Source organism: Haliotis asinina, chromosome 3 (assembly GCF_037392515.1).
Source record: "Haliotis asinina isolate JCU_RB_2024 chromosome 3, JCU_Hal_asi_v2, whole genome shotgun sequence".
NCBI classification, from domain to species: Eukaryota; Metazoa; Mollusca; class Gastropoda; order Lepetellida; family Haliotidae; genus Haliotis; species Haliotis asinina.
In genome coordinates, this window is record NC_090282.1 from 41,959,970 (window position 1) to 41,975,383 (window position 15,414).

A 15,414-nucleotide genomic window follows, 5' to 3' on the forward strand; every position below is an offset into this window, starting at 1 on the left:
TTATGTATCCTCTAACAATACTTCCTTTGAAGGAGGGACAAAAGTGAGAAATATCCTTTTTCCACCTACCAGCTAAGCAGCATTCAAACAGCTCTTTCTGATGGAAAGTAATAGCCAGCATTGCCCACATAGTTTTAATGATTTCCTTAACAGATCACACTACTGGTTCCTTGAGTATGAGTTTTGAATACCATTACTGATACTAAAACAATACTGATTAACTCCTAACCTTTAAATGTGACACTCCAACCAATTTGCATTTGTCTAATAACGGCTCAAAACAAATATTGAGTAACGTAAAAGATGAGAAACTGTCTCTTTTAACATAACATATATTATTCATAATGAAAGTGATAAATTCCCTAAAAATTATCTACATCGCATCAAGATGTCAGGTTATGGAAAAAGTGGTATGCAGTTCTTTCCTAACATTGCCATTTTTATACACTAAATATTTCTTTCTGGAGTTGAAAAGTATATACTGAATTCAAGACTACTTCATTTGAGTACACAATACAAGAAGCCAACTTGAAAGTAAGACAATCAAGATGTAAGAAGAGTATTAACAGGCTGCAAAAAGTCTCCACACCAAAAGTGCTGCCTTGTTGTGTAATGTCCATTTAGTTACCCTGGGCGAAGGCTTGATCAATAAGCTGGCAGTGCAGTATTGCAGAGAAGTGTTCCCATCACCAAATCAAATTTTGCTTTTGCAACTATTACCACTGCCACCTATTGAAGAAATTTTATTCATTCTTGCAAAACTACCTTAGTTCTTCATGAGTGCCTATTTAGATAATCTTCTGGATATTTACAAATGACATAAATCCTGGATTGTACAACATAAAGCTACAATGTTAATTTGTGATCCAATTCAAAACTTTGTGCATATAAACATTTTGTATATACATGTGAAGGTGGACCCAAGGACAGACACTCTGGTGACGTGCTGTGTACAGTGCCCTGGTAAGGAATGATATTCCCCGCAGCTTTCAAACAGGTTTATAACACAACATTTCCCTGACCAATATGTTTTCACTGGACTTTGCTGTTATTTTCAACATAAAGACAAAAACTGACAGAGAGACAACAGATTTCAAGTTTTCCCCACAAAGTAACACAATTACATATGGGAAACAGTCCGTCGAACAGCACGAACAGTAACTGCAGGAACTAAGACTGCTAACAGAACCATGAGATATACTGAGGCAAACACATAAGAGAAAACCTCTTTACTGCAGAGTCCCTTTACTTATTTTTGGATTTCCTCCCACACCGATATTTAAAGCTAGTGATGAAAACTGCCAAATATCACAGGATCACTAGAACTTTCCTGTGTTCCTTTACTTGTTTTCTGATTTCCTCCCACACCGATATTTAAAGCTAGTGATGAAAACTGCCAAATATCACAGGATCACTTGAATTTTCCTGTGTTCCTTTACTTGTTTCTGTCAGTATGTATTCACTGAACTGGTATTATGCGGTTACTGATATCAAATACTGGTTACAACCTGATTTCTGTACTGGCAACTGTGCTGGCATGGGGTGTATTAGGGCACAAAGTTTTGAATGTCTGGAATCAGGGGTTAGTAGTACAGACCTGCTTTTCTCAACTTTCCTCGTGTTTGGGATATTTGAAGTGTGGGGCGAGGAGAAGAAGAGGCTGAGGCTGAAAAAAGCAAACTGGATGTGGGAATGATGCAACAAAACATAACTTGAGGGCGGCTCCGGCCGGCTTCCAACCAATCAAATAGGAGTAAACAAGCTTCCAGTAGAATCTATTCTACTTGTTAGTGCATGGGGGAAAATGTTGCTGTTGAAATCACTCCCTAGTTTCAAATGTTAATTTTGAGAAAATACTGATTTCAGTGATGGTGGTATCAAAGATAACTTTTAAAGTCTGTCGTTGATTCAATCACATTAAGACAAGCTATTTGAAATGACAACTTGTTATACATGTCATTGTCAACATATAAATCCGAAAAGAGCAAAACACTGCAGCCAAATACTCAAGGAACATAGACTGCCAGGATACAAAAGACAGCATAAACTGAATACTTGTCAAAACATTTAAACCAAATACAAATACAGCAACATTTCTCATATGCAGTCTAAACTAAAAATGAAACGATAAAAACAAGGCTTTCATGCTGTTGAATTTGTGCAGTTCCAAGCTTGTGTTCATCATGCTCATCTTAATACTTAATCCAAACCATTGGATTGTTGAATTGGCCTTGGGGGATAATACAGTGCCACTTTAAGCAAGGAAACACCATGCTCCATCATCAATAGCAGATAGGCATTATACAGTGATACTAATATTTCAAGCAATCTTGCTGGCATTCTGATCAAATTTACTGCACAGTAAATGAAACGGATAAATATACACAAAACCAAGGGGTAGAAATAAAATAAAAGAAGTAATGAGGAAAGATTGTAGCATGTTGTCCCCACAGGCTGTCCATTTGCATGTTGTCCTGACAGGTTGGGCATTTGACAGTAACTCTAAGTTAACACCCATTGTAAATATAGTGTTGGTGAGGACTGGTAAATATAACCCTGTTACTTGTTCAGGATCTGATCTAGCACAATTTGTTTGATTGTTGAACAATAGTCTACCATCCCAAGGACAGGATACTAACTGGGCACTGTGGGAACAAAATCTGTAAGCTAGGGTAATTGTGGAGGATGCTGTGCACATTCCTCCACCAAATCACAATTCTCTGCAGTCTCCAAGCTGATGTTCGCAACAGATATGAACAAGACACTTTGCTTCAACACTGACTAGAGTTACAGCGTATATTGCTAGAGGTACATACAGGCAGCCGTTATTTTATTGTCAATGTGTGTATTCCTGGAAATTATAGCAGTACAAAATTTCTTCCAACATCCCTGGTATCTATTTTACCTGTTTGAAATGATGACATCTACAAATGCTGGTCCATAGTCAAGCTTTATGATCAGAGTTTCAATTCCCTGACAGTATAGACGATTCAAACTTCACTATGTTAACACAGTACAAGTTCAAAGTCATTTCAAGGGCCATCAGTATCATGTTTTATCTATTACTAAAACATGTGGGCATCTCACATATGCTCCTCTTGGGGCGATACAATTTGAAAACACAGGTACCTGGGAAATATATGTTCCATACACAGACACACTTGATGCAGGGTATGTATGTATGTATGTAGATATATATGGTATCTGTGGCATACATTGCACCAGCATACAACTAGCAGCATATCATACATACTACTTCTACAGCATTCTTCAAATACTGAAAGCAACATTTAAGTATCAAACCAGCCAAGATGGATATTCTAAGCAAAACTAACAAAAACTGTAAAGGAATTAGCTGCAAAAAACAGTCAAATTGAAATTTTAAACAGGAAAACATGTTTCACTTACCTTTGTCACGTTATGGAGATATTTAGTTATGAATATATATTGCATGCTTTTCACAAATGGTATAGTTTAGTCCATGCATTTGAAATATTTCCTGATTATAATCATTGTCAGTTGAACAATATATTTTCAGGGTAAGTATTCACTGAATTTCAAATAAAAAACAAAAGTATCATTATTCAAAATGAGCCAGTTACATCTTGGAAGATACTGTGTCTTCTTGCAAATGCAATAATGTGGTGATCTTTTGTATATTTTTGACAAAATCCAAGTTTCTAAATTAATTGAAAAATTCACAAAATGATCTATTACTTGATTCATTTACGAAAATGAAAAAATAGAAAAAAATAATCCATGTATTATAGCAAACACATTTAACAATGAAGGAAGTATACTGTGACTGTGAAGAGAATAATTTGTCATAAAGAATAGTAAAAATCTGGTTTAACATTTCAAAACACAAGAAAGTTTTTCCACCATTCTGAATCAATGTATTTATCAGACCAAAGTTTCTCATAAGTCAGGAATATCCAATGTGTTTGCTAGAGGTACAAGACAAGAACAGAGAACCCAAAAGAAGCAACAGCGTGCACACACTTACAGGCAGCACCACCTGAAGAAGGGATAACAAACGCTCGAGCAGAGAGATCGTCCAGCGAGCAAACCAAACCTTCGTCTTCTGGAGGGGGCGAGTTGGTGGCTTTCACAAACATGGACTTGGGTCGTGGTTTGGACTTGGCGGGTCTCTCTTGGGATCTTTCTACACCATTCTCCTCATCTTCCTGATGTTGTTTCCGATGTAGATACTGCTGGTAGATTTGCTCCCTCCTTGCCTTTTCTTCTGCCTTCTTCCTCTCGGCCTCCTCTTGCTTTAATCTACATACATATTATAATAAGTATCTGAATGAGCTCACAAGGTGAAATCTGTCAACAGTCCTATGTGGTACATGTTCTTCAGATATACCTCATACCCCTACTTCCAACCTGCTGTGTCAATTTATAATTATCACAGGTCTACAAAGTCAGTAGTCTGGACTACTGGTTGTCACTTCCATTTTTGTGGAAGCCCCAGTAGCTGAGTGGGATAGGTGCCCGATGCAGAGTGTTGAGTCAGATGGGACTGGAGTCTCTACTTTACTGAGAGATTGTAATCCTTAATACAAAATGTGTTACTTTTGACCACTGCCTAAACGGTATATGTATTTCATACCCTTCTGCCGTTTGATTGTATTTGGTCCACACAAAGCTGACTGACTATGCTGACATAACTCACCTCAGTGCTTCCCGCTGTTTGGCAGCTTCATCCTCCTTCTCCAGCCTCTTCCTCTCCTGCTCCTCCTTCCTCTTCACTTGCATCTGCAGTATTCGCTCTCTTTTCCTTGCCATTTCTTCTTCTGAGTACTGAACCTGAGGTAGTCAATTACACATGTACCTTACCAGCATACTACCATTATACTGAAACCTTCATTTCTTTTTTCAGAGCTATTACTCAAAGCAAATTGCATTTCTTTCATTTGTAGTGTTAAAATATTAGTCTGAATAACATGCAAATAATTAGTTGTTATATAATGGTTTCATGTATTTACATGACTTACACCTCTTTCAAACTTCATACATGACAACCTCCTTTAAAATTTATCATCTTATTGCAAACTTGACTTGATTTAAGCTTCTGAATAGAGAATTAACCTTACCTTATCTGGCGTCAGTTCCCGATCTTCAATCACAAAGCCAGCATTTCCACTGTGATGGTTCATATGTGCACTAGATAGTGGCTGTAATGGTGCACTGGTCGTGGAGGTGGAAGCTGGCAAGGCAGGAGATGCCGATACTGCAGGTGCTGCTGCTGCTGCAGGAGATGCTGATGCTTGATTGCCAACAGGTGTTTCAGATCTTTGCTCCTTCTTCATCCTGTCTTTGCCAAGTTTGGGTTTTGCTCTCTTAGGTGTTTCATCCCCAAATGAAACAAAGAATCCATTTCCATTGGCTGTGGTGTCCTGGGTGGAAGAGCTATCTTCTGAGGCAGTGTCAGCAATGGGCTGAGCATCAGGAGAGTGAGGGGGTAGAGTATAACCGGGTGGGGTGGGGATCCTTCGCTCTGTTGAGAGTGCTGATGGTGGGATTGGAGTAGAAGTAGGAAAAGGAGGGTGGGCAGAGGTGGGAAGTTGAGATCCCATTGTTGAGTGCTGAGGAGTATGATGGGTGGAGGTGGGCTGTGAAACCGGTTGGTAGCTTGTAGCAGCCATGATGGGACTGGCATGTGGAAGTGTCTGAGAAGGCTGGTATGGCACATTTTTCTGTGAAACTGACTGGGCTCCATACATCTGAGTAGTTGCAGGAGCAGGCAACCCTTGACTCCCAGTTCCTGACATAAACTGGTTCATTGTATATGGCTGATGAGAAACTCCCTGCCCCATCTGTGTGACTTGCTGAGGAGGCAAGGTGAAACCAGTCTGTTTGGGAAAAGACTGGGGTGGGATGTTGGAAACATTTGTCATGGGTCCACCTTGTAGGTGCATCTGCATGTCCGCTTGGGCATAGCCCTGAGGAGACTGAAGGAATTTTATTTGTTCCTGTTGTAATGACAGCCGTGCTATTTCCCCCTGGAGATCTGATAAACTCTTGTTGAGCTTATCCAGAGACGAATCGTAAGCTTCAAATGACTCAGGTTGGCTGCCTGTGCTGTGTTGACTACTAGTGCTATGCTGACTATCTGTCATTACCTGTGATGGTGGAGAAGGAACTGGCTGAGACTGTACATGTGAAAGTGGGCCTAGTTTCTCCTCTTGACTTAAAGTCATACTCTCATCATCTGGAGGTCTTGCCCCACCAACTAAATCATCCTCCTTGAACCACTTCTTTCGAACATTGTCTATTGTTTGTTGGATTCCTTCTCGGGAAAATGGCCTTGATCTCTGAGCAGCATGTGAGGAAGGATCTACAAAAGATGTTGGCCTTTGAGCATCAGGAGCCCCATGGACTTGATGTCCCAGCCTCTCCCCGATCTCAGATGCAGTTCTATCACCAGGAACTCCTTGAGCTGTTGTGCCATCAGGCACATCATCCATATGCCGAGACACTACCCTGTAGAAGGCATCCTTCCCCAACCTCCGTCTCATTTTGGTTTGTTGCATCTCCATCCTCTGTTTCTTCCTCTCAATCTCCTTCCTCTTTTCATCCAACTTCATCCTCAACTGGGACAGTTCGGATGACACAGGCTGGGATTCAGCTCCATTGTTCTGAGCTTGAGCTGCTGAGGCCTGAGATGCTCTCTGAGCAATCCATGTGGTTTCATTTGGCAGTGTTGCAAAAGTTGTTTTCTTTCCCCCGGGTTCATTTTGTTTTCTATAAAATGCTGATTTGAGCGTATTTGTATTTCCGTTGGGTTTTGGTTCTTGGCCATTCTGCATGTATACCAAACCAGAATTATCAATATTTCCATAAGCTTCTTTAATTCGTTTTATTTCAGCAAAATTTGTAGTGAGAGGCCTTTTCTCTTTGTTAACCAATGTTTGAGACAATGTCTTAGGCAGTTGGTCTGTAATCACAAGTTTGGGTTTTTGGACATCTATGTCTGGGGACTGACGATTCCGTGACGGAAATGAAAGAGAGTTTTTCAAGTCAGCTGTCTCTCTAGCTTTATGATCAAGGTGTATCTTATGTGATTCATGATCTGAGAAGTCCCCTGAGCTCCTACTGCTTGACACAGAACCATCCCGAGATGTTGTCCTCCGAATGTGAACACCATCTCCACTCTGAACTACAGGAATCCCAGCTGCTCTAGCAGTTTCTAAAGTATGATCTTGGTCGATTGTGTAACTAGCAGTCACCTCACTTTCGTCTGTGTGTGAACCTCCACTAAGAGTCCTGGGAGACTGACTTGACACAGGAGGCAACGAAACCTCCACAGAGATATCTGGATTTATATAGAATGCTTCGTAACCCTTCTGTTCAGAGTCAGGGCTGACACAGTCAGCATCACCAACCCGACCTGTCAGCAGTGCATCTGGGAGAGGAGTCACAACAGTTTCATCACTACTCGTCACTTGACTGCTGTCTCCTGGCAGAGTGACAATAGCTTCAACAGTTATGTCCCCTTGACTGGGTGTAACTGAACTGCTGACAGGTGAACTACGTGACTTTCTTGGCTTTGTTGGTGATGTTTTCTTTCTTTGACAAGGATCACCTCTTTCCTGGGCTTTGGTGTGGTTTGAATGTTTTTCCTTTGCTGGACGAATAATAGCTGGCATTAATGGTTCCAGTTTTTCACTCCGAGAACTGTTCATATTTGACTGACGTGAGTTTACACTCTCTATCTCCATGTAATCAGGGTGACTTGGATCATGCAGGTTTGATGGCACAGACTGTCGCTCACTAAACGTTGGCTGGGGCGACTGACTTTTGTCCTCGTCAAAGTTCAAGCTACCAAGCTGGTCACCAGTAAAGCTTTCATTGAGTTCTGAGTCAATGCTCACATTTGCCAGGAGTGCACCGCTGTCTTGACTCTGGTTTACTGATATCTTCCCACTTTGTGGCCTGCCAACCAAACATCAGGATTTTACAACACTAAACCAACAACACTGTGACAATGCTGGTAAGCTACAAAATGGAATTAACAAGAAAATAACAAAATAATGTGAAACTGCAAAGGGTATAGGATACATCTTTGCAAGATAACTGAAAACAAAATGAACTGAAAGTTGTTTAAAATTACAATCTCAATACATTAAGGCTTTGGACACCCAAAACAAACACTGAAAAAACTGAAGTCAATGAAAAAATCTTGACATAAGTTAAATTTATCATGAAGTTGACACGAATAATGGTAGTTTCTTAAGTTCAATGTGTCACATGACAAGCCCACCTGTGTGGCGTGGACTCTTGTTCTTCCCAGGCTATCACGGACTGACGGATGGTATCCCTTTCCTGAGGGGAGCTCAAAGAGTGGGCTCTCCGGGGGTGTTTTGGTGGTTCTGAATGACAGTAACAATAAAATATGTACAAAGCTAGACATACCTGAGAATCGGAAAACATAAGATGAAAATGGAAATGCTCTGACTTTGAACAATGTTTAGTTTGCTAAATTTGTCTTTTACTATGAACAAATCACATCACCATTAATTAGCAGACATTTACAAAGTTGGTGTTCTATTGCATTATGAAAGTTCAGTAAAACAAGAGTTAGTAAGTATGGTTTTACACCGCTTTTGGTAATATTCCAGCACTATCACAGTGGGGGACACCAGACATGGACTTCACACACTGTACCCATGTGGGGAATTGAACTCAGGTCTTCGGCATGATGAGTGAACTCTTCAAGGAGTAGGCTACCTCAGTACAGCAAGAAAATAATTTGGTCTTAGCTAGTTACCATTCTCAATCCCTACCTATTTATATTCTCAATGGAGTGACTGACAGAGTTTAGTTTTATGCTGTTTTCAGCAATATTCAAGCAATATCACAAAAGGGGAAAACCAGAAATGGGCTTCTCAATTGAACAACTAAACAAACCCAAGTATCGAACAGGTTCTTCTTCATTGACACCAGTCTTGCCTTGATGGCGCTTGTGTAACAATGGTCCCTGTCTTGGTGGAAAACCCGATCTGGAAACAGTGGAAAAGACAAGAGTTGTGTCTTCAATCAAACATTTATCACCTGGTTATTCACTTTTGTTCAGGTGCCACTGCATAATGGGAGCAGAAACAATATTTTACCCCTCACTGGTTAACTAATTCTCCCACAAAGTTTATGAGCTAATGTGATGTCCCTGTGGAGTATATAATGATTTATTCTGACATTTGACCTCTGTGCTGAGACAGCTTTGTGCTAAGTGCATCCGCAGGAACTTGACACCAAAAATTTGACCTTTATTGAATTGCTCTTTTTACCAGACTGCAATATTCATTTAATGTATTACAATCAATAAATTGCATCTTAAATTTCCCCTTCCCAATGAAGCAATTAAAGCAATCGAGATTGAAGGCCTGGGCTTTATACTATTAATTCAGCAGGAAGGGCAAATCCATAATAACTCACAGCTTGCTGTTTTGATCTCAATCCAGCCCTCTCAAAACCACAATAAATTATACTTTTCCAAATTCTCCAACAAACCCCTAACTTCTAGAACATCAAGGATTCCTTTGTCCCAGTTCAAACTGTCTAAGGCAATTTGTCTCCAAACTTAACAGCGTGGTGACTCACGAGGGACTTGTGGCTTTGTTGAGCTCGGGGTTACTGGTAAATCTTGTATCCTCTGCCTGATGGAAGCTGCGCTTGGTGGCATTGCTGACTTGTGGTACACCTGACAGAGCCTGACCAGTGCTAGGCCGGGATCCTGGACAAAGAGGAGACAACCACTTCAGTCAACTGTCACACACCTGTTTTTATACGTTTAGTCTGAACAACCTACCACAGGTCCTCAAAGTGACTGAATGCCAACAATGTTCCATCTGCATGGCACAATGTATTCAATCATGTTTTGGCCTGAAAAGAAGTTCTTGGCATCAAGATCAATGATTCCTCCCATACAAAGCACTAAGGTGATGTTAACTCCTGAATTTTAACACCACACATGATCACATTTTAATGGGCTATTGACAGTATGCAGGGACACTGTGGACCTTTTGTGCCATGGAATTGCTCAAGGAAGAATTCTTAAAAGAATAATTCTGAGAAATACATTGGACACTAAATCAGTGCAAGGGTAGATACAGTGTATGAAATAAGGCCTGTCTGTCTGCCCGAGATTTCTGAGAGTCTAAATTACAGCTGGCCAGTCTCCCTGACTGGTTTCAGAAATAATTCACCATATCTTGGTGTATGGACTGGTTAACTCCATTTTGGGCTTGTAACAGTTTGAAGTTACCAGTCCTGATGTTTGGTGGAGTTTGGGGCTGATTTCATACACTGGTAGATATTGTGTTACATTACTTAAATTTTTTACTTGGATAGCTAAGGTATTTGCGTAAGGACTAAATTAGGCATTTCCTTGGGTAACGTAAGCGTGAAAGATTACGAATTTCATCATACCATCAAACTTTTGTATCTCAAACCAGTAGAAGAGTTCTCCCAGAAACGCTAGGATGTTTTCACGGAGTGTGTGGGGTGTATACAAGAGGTCTTCATAGGTGAAAGGGAAGCAGCCAGCTGGCATGTTGTGCTCACAGAATGTCTTCACCAGTCGTAGGTTGTACAGCGAGTCCGCAATACCCAGGTTCTCCTTCAGGCAAATATCTGAACAGACAAAATCTGAATTAGTGAAAACAGCATCTTCTAACCAGTCCAGAGTCCCTCGTGCACGAACCAGTGGTTGATGTGAATGAGTCAAGTCATGTATTGTAGTGACTGAGTGAGAGAGTAAGGGACAGACGAGTTTAATGCCTGTCAACACTATTCCAGTAATATCATAACACGTAAGCCAGATTAGGGAGGAAAACCCATAGTGATTACGGTCTTGATTATGATGCTGACAAACACGAATATCCTAGGAACACTGTATACTGTGGTGTCTCAGGCATGGAACACAAGACCATAGAGGGTACTTCTAACCACAGTGATATATTTGAGTGAGATGGAAACATGACAAGTTTACTTTTCACATACATGCATGGTACTTGTACCAGCATTGAATACTGGCACAAGGTTCAAGGATTTTTTAGAAGGATGTGAACCTACCACTGTAGCTGAGTTGGTTTGGGCAGTAGAAGCTGAGCAGTACAGCAAGAGAACAGCCATCGCTGAGGTCGGCCATTAGATTATGTATCACAGGAGCTTGTGTTGGCTCTCCCACTGGTGTTCGACTTACAATACGCACCTGCAAGTATGTACAGATTGTAATTTCAGAGTTCTGAAACTTTAGACAAAGGGGTCAACAGAACTGCTACTACAGATCACAAGCCTGCCACTATTTACCATTAATCGTGACCATGTTAAAGGGACCAACAGATGGGGAGATGGGGAGACTTACTCTCTGATTGGTCTCCCCTTGCAGCACATGCTGAGACTTGGGGTCTCTGCTCTGGGCCACAGAGCACACTTTGTTGATCCAGAACATCACGGTATCCTCAGGCCCTGATGGTAGCTCACTTGAAGCATTGAATGTTGTAAGGCGTCTTGAAAGAGAACGGTCACTGAATTATCTACATGATCTCCACACACAGAGTTAGACTGAATGTCCTTGACTTAAAGAACAAGAGTCATCAGAAGATGACATATCCCCCGGGCCCCACATGTTTGAAAGGACATATCATTGACAGTTACTCATTGTTTTTTTTGACTAAGTTTAAATTGTTTCCATGGAATTCATGAAATTTATAAATGCCATATATCTGTAATCAGCAAAGTCACAATTTCAAGATCTGTCTCATATATCTGCCAAGATCTGTTGAAAGATATGAAATGGTTTTCGAGTTGTGTTTTGGGAACAAAGCCCATACCTCCATTTTGAGACTAAGTCTGAAACGTTTCCATGGAAATCAAGAAAATAATACATCACAAAAACCTTTAAAAACCAAAAGGCACTACTATAGGTTCTGACTGATATATCTACCAACTTTTGCAGAAAAATATTGAACGTTTTTTGAGTTCTGCTCCGGAGAACGAAACACACCTCTCACATTTAAGACTATGTCCAAAACGTTTCCACGGAAACAGAGAAAATAATAAATCACAAAAACCTGTACATAGCAAAAGGCACCACTTTAGCTTCTGATTGATATATCTACCAAGTTTTGCAGAAAAATATTGAATGGTTTTTGAGTTCTGCACCGGAAACGAAGCTCACCCCACTATAAGACTAACACCAAAATGTTCCATGGAAAAACAAAAAAAATATAAATGCCAAAAATCTGTAAATAGCAAAAGGCACACCTATAGGCTGAGATTACTATATCTATCAAGTTTGGTCTAAAAATATTGAACGGTTTCTGAGTTATGCTCCGGAAACAAAATGATTACGGACGGATGGATGCACAGACTAACCATCGACTATATCCCCAAGCATTACATGCTGGGGGGATCAAAATTGGAGAAAGTACAGGTATTATTACACATCTTTGACCCATTACAGTACCAACCTACACCCTTGCCCACTAAACGTTCTGAAATCATATTTGGACAAGCATATAAGCAGGACATGGTTCAGACAGCCTTTATTTAGATAGTGTAAGTAGAAAAGTTCATTTTGTAGCTGAGTTATATACCTTACTGCCTGCACAACCCTTTCCACTGTGACCTGTTCACATGCGTATGCCACCATCAGTGATGTCATCAGTGACACATGGGCATCCTGAAGAAACAACTTAATGTTAGTTTCATGGAATACACAACTTCAATCAATAATACCCTTCAACAGGAATGCCACAGCGATTTTGAAATACTTTAGAAAGATATTTTGTAATGACATTAACTAAGAGTAAACATCACTGTAAACAAAAAGTTCCTGTGTTCTGTAATCTGATTGGTTGAAAAACATGATCAAATGGTATTAGATTCCTGGAAACTGAAAGACTATTCACTGTATATTCACTATTGACACGTAGAAACATCACAAACAATTGTTTTGTTGTGTCATCAACTGTGGTGACGTCATTCAAATCATATTGTGACGTAAAGTTAGAATGACGCCACAAATGAGCAACTCCAGATGCTACAATAAGAACCAGCTGAAACGGCCAGCTGATGACACTTCACTGCTGTACCCGTACTCGAAGTAAAGGAGTGCAGTCAGTAAAACCCTTTGGTTTCCTTTTTTGTTTACAATGTCGATAAACATCATGTGTTATTGGGTATCTGAAGCAGAGAAATACTTCATTTGAAATCTCCGCCTGACGCCGTTTGTTCCAAATGCATTCCCGTGCTTCAAATACTCAATAACACCCGGAAATTGGCCAACACATGATGTTTATCTCTTAAGTGAAACATATCTTAAGGAGGGGAGTAATAATTTAACCTTCTTGAATTGACATTGCTATAACTGGGTGAGAACCTCCTTCTGTAATTCATATATAGTGTTACGAGTGTGTATTTTCTGTATATTTTTGTTATTAATTAACAATTATTATTGGGTCACAACATCTAATGTTCTGAATAATATTTATGATGGGTCACATTTCGTTTAATAAATGGTCAACACTTTTAGGATTCTGGCAGAATTTATCTGCTCTTAACTTTCTATGTGTTTACTTCTGGGAGACTTATTCGAGGGCATTCTACAGTGTTGACGAATGTCGTATGTGCCCGAACTTTCAGGAAATGACTGAGTATATATTTAAAAAGCTAGGTTGAAGTGTTGCAGGGGACACACATTCACATAACTGGAGGATATACATCACTGCCAATGCTTGATCATCAAAACCTGTCAACGCCTGAATCTACATTATCTGCTGTCAGACCGATTGCTGTGTTTACATTCTGCATAGTTGATTATCTCTCGTACTGACACTTTGGTGAGTTTGCTATATTATATCTTGTGACCCATTGCCCTACATTTTGTCTCATTTGTATTGAATTTGTAATCAGCATTGTGACTATTGACTTGTGACTTTGTATACCTTGCTCTCGTTGCATAATAATACAGACTTTGAACGTTTACGACTTTGTTCTGTTTTGCTCTTTCACAGGGGATTTCTTACATTCTTAACCGTAACAATAGTATTTACAATACAAAATTAGAAAGAGGATGACTGATGTTTGTTGTAATACATCACACACAACAATAATCTGGCTACATATGGGTCATTAGTAAATGTGTGAAGGCCAGAGAAACAAGTGGTTGATGTCATGATCAATATTCCATTAAGACACACTTGATCATCAAATTAATTCTAGATGACTCTTGTAACAAACAAGGCTTACGTAAAATTCATCCAAATGCGCAACCTGACACAGAGTGTGTCTATAAAACTACTTACCATATTGAATGGGGCTGTCTGAATGAGGACAGTTTCCGTGACAGTGGTGTCATCTGAGCCGGTCACGTAGATGCCTTTCCGAGACAACACCTGGATGATACTCCAGTGACCTACACAACATTCACAGTTAGATTACACAATCTGGCTATAATCTGTACTTTAATGTTGGTCATACTTCATTAAGACATTACATGCCAATAGGGATAGATTTAGCATGAGTGGACATTTTCATTACTGATATAAGGATGGAGGACACACTTAATATGATGGCAAAACATTCTATCATAGGTTGACATGCTGCCGACAAACAACTAGAACAATGACACTAAGCATGAATATCAAGCGGTCCTTGTTATATTCCTATTGCCAAAAGTTGAAGACAGGGAGGACCACTAGATTCAAATACAAAAGGCGCAATCTCAAGGATAATCTCATTTTCAAACCCTGAAGAAGGATAATCAGATCATAAGAGTTAACTGACAACACTGAATCTTGGAGAGAAATTAATGAGTTTCTCTAACCTTGCCACTGTGATGATGTGTTTGGAAACATATTGGTGCAAGCTTGACAGTAAATCTCGCTGGATGTCAGGAGGCGAACAAGGTGAGGTTTGATCTGCCATGTTCCCTGAAAATCATAACATAAATAGAGTGGAAGCTTTCAAAACCCGCAGCTGTCCAATCCGGCAAGTTGTCAACATTTGCCTAAAACGTCGGTCCCGTCCATGGGTTGTATATCTATCATTATTTAAAAGCTTTGCAATCCAGCAACTGTCCAATACAAATCTCTGTATGAAATCAGTCGCCTGAATATGTATCTTTACAATAATTAGCGCTGTCTAATCCTGCATATGGGAAGGAGTCAGCCAGATGTGTATTTTCACCAACTAATCCTGTGTTGTAACAAGAAAGTAACAGTCATTAGATGACAGCATATTCTTGCTTGCTGTTCTCAGCATTCTATCATTATTTTACACAGTAGGTCCATGGGCAATATAGGTGAGTATTGGTTTGATGCATCTGCTGCTGGACGGACAAGGAGACTAAATGGTTTAAGTGGTCCAACATGGAGATCAAGTTAATTGTGTGGTATTGTACCT

General features: G+C 40.0%; 1 protein-coding gene across 6 annotated transcripts in view; it reads right to left on the minus strand.

The window, feature by feature from the left end:
• Positions 1 to 15,414, minus strand: part of LOC137278038 (calmodulin-regulated spectrin-associated protein 1-like) — a 60,759-nt gene that overhangs the window by 5,778 nt on the left and 39,567 nt on the right. For 2 of the 6 annotated variants that reach the window (XM_067810080.1, XM_067810079.1), the window contains 13 exons: positions 14,837 to 14,942; positions 14,316 to 14,425; positions 12,606 to 12,691; positions 11,372 to 11,516; positions 11,080 to 11,218; positions 10,435 to 10,638; positions 9,607 to 9,739; positions 8,917 to 9,008; positions 8,270 to 8,378; positions 5,100 to 7,941; positions 4,679 to 4,812; positions 4,007 to 4,281; positions 1,598 to 1,666 (listed from right to left, as the gene is read on the minus strand). In XM_067810080.1, the coding sequence (XP_067666181.1) occupies positions 1,598 to 1,666; positions 4,007 to 4,281; positions 4,679 to 4,812; positions 5,100 to 7,941; positions 8,270 to 8,378; positions 8,917 to 9,008; positions 9,607 to 9,739; positions 10,435 to 10,638; positions 11,080 to 11,218; positions 11,372 to 11,516; positions 12,606 to 12,691; positions 14,316 to 14,425; positions 14,837 to 14,942 (4,444 nt within the window). The remainder of the gene's footprint in view (positions 1 to 1,597; positions 1,667 to 4,006; positions 4,282 to 4,678; positions 4,813 to 5,099; positions 7,942 to 8,269; positions 8,379 to 8,916; positions 9,009 to 9,606; positions 9,740 to 10,434; positions 10,639 to 11,079; positions 11,219 to 11,371; positions 11,517 to 12,605; positions 12,692 to 14,315; positions 14,426 to 14,836; positions 14,943 to 15,414) is intronic. The other 4 variants (XM_067810084.1, XM_067810083.1, XM_067810082.1 and 1 more) reach the window with 3 other exon arrangements.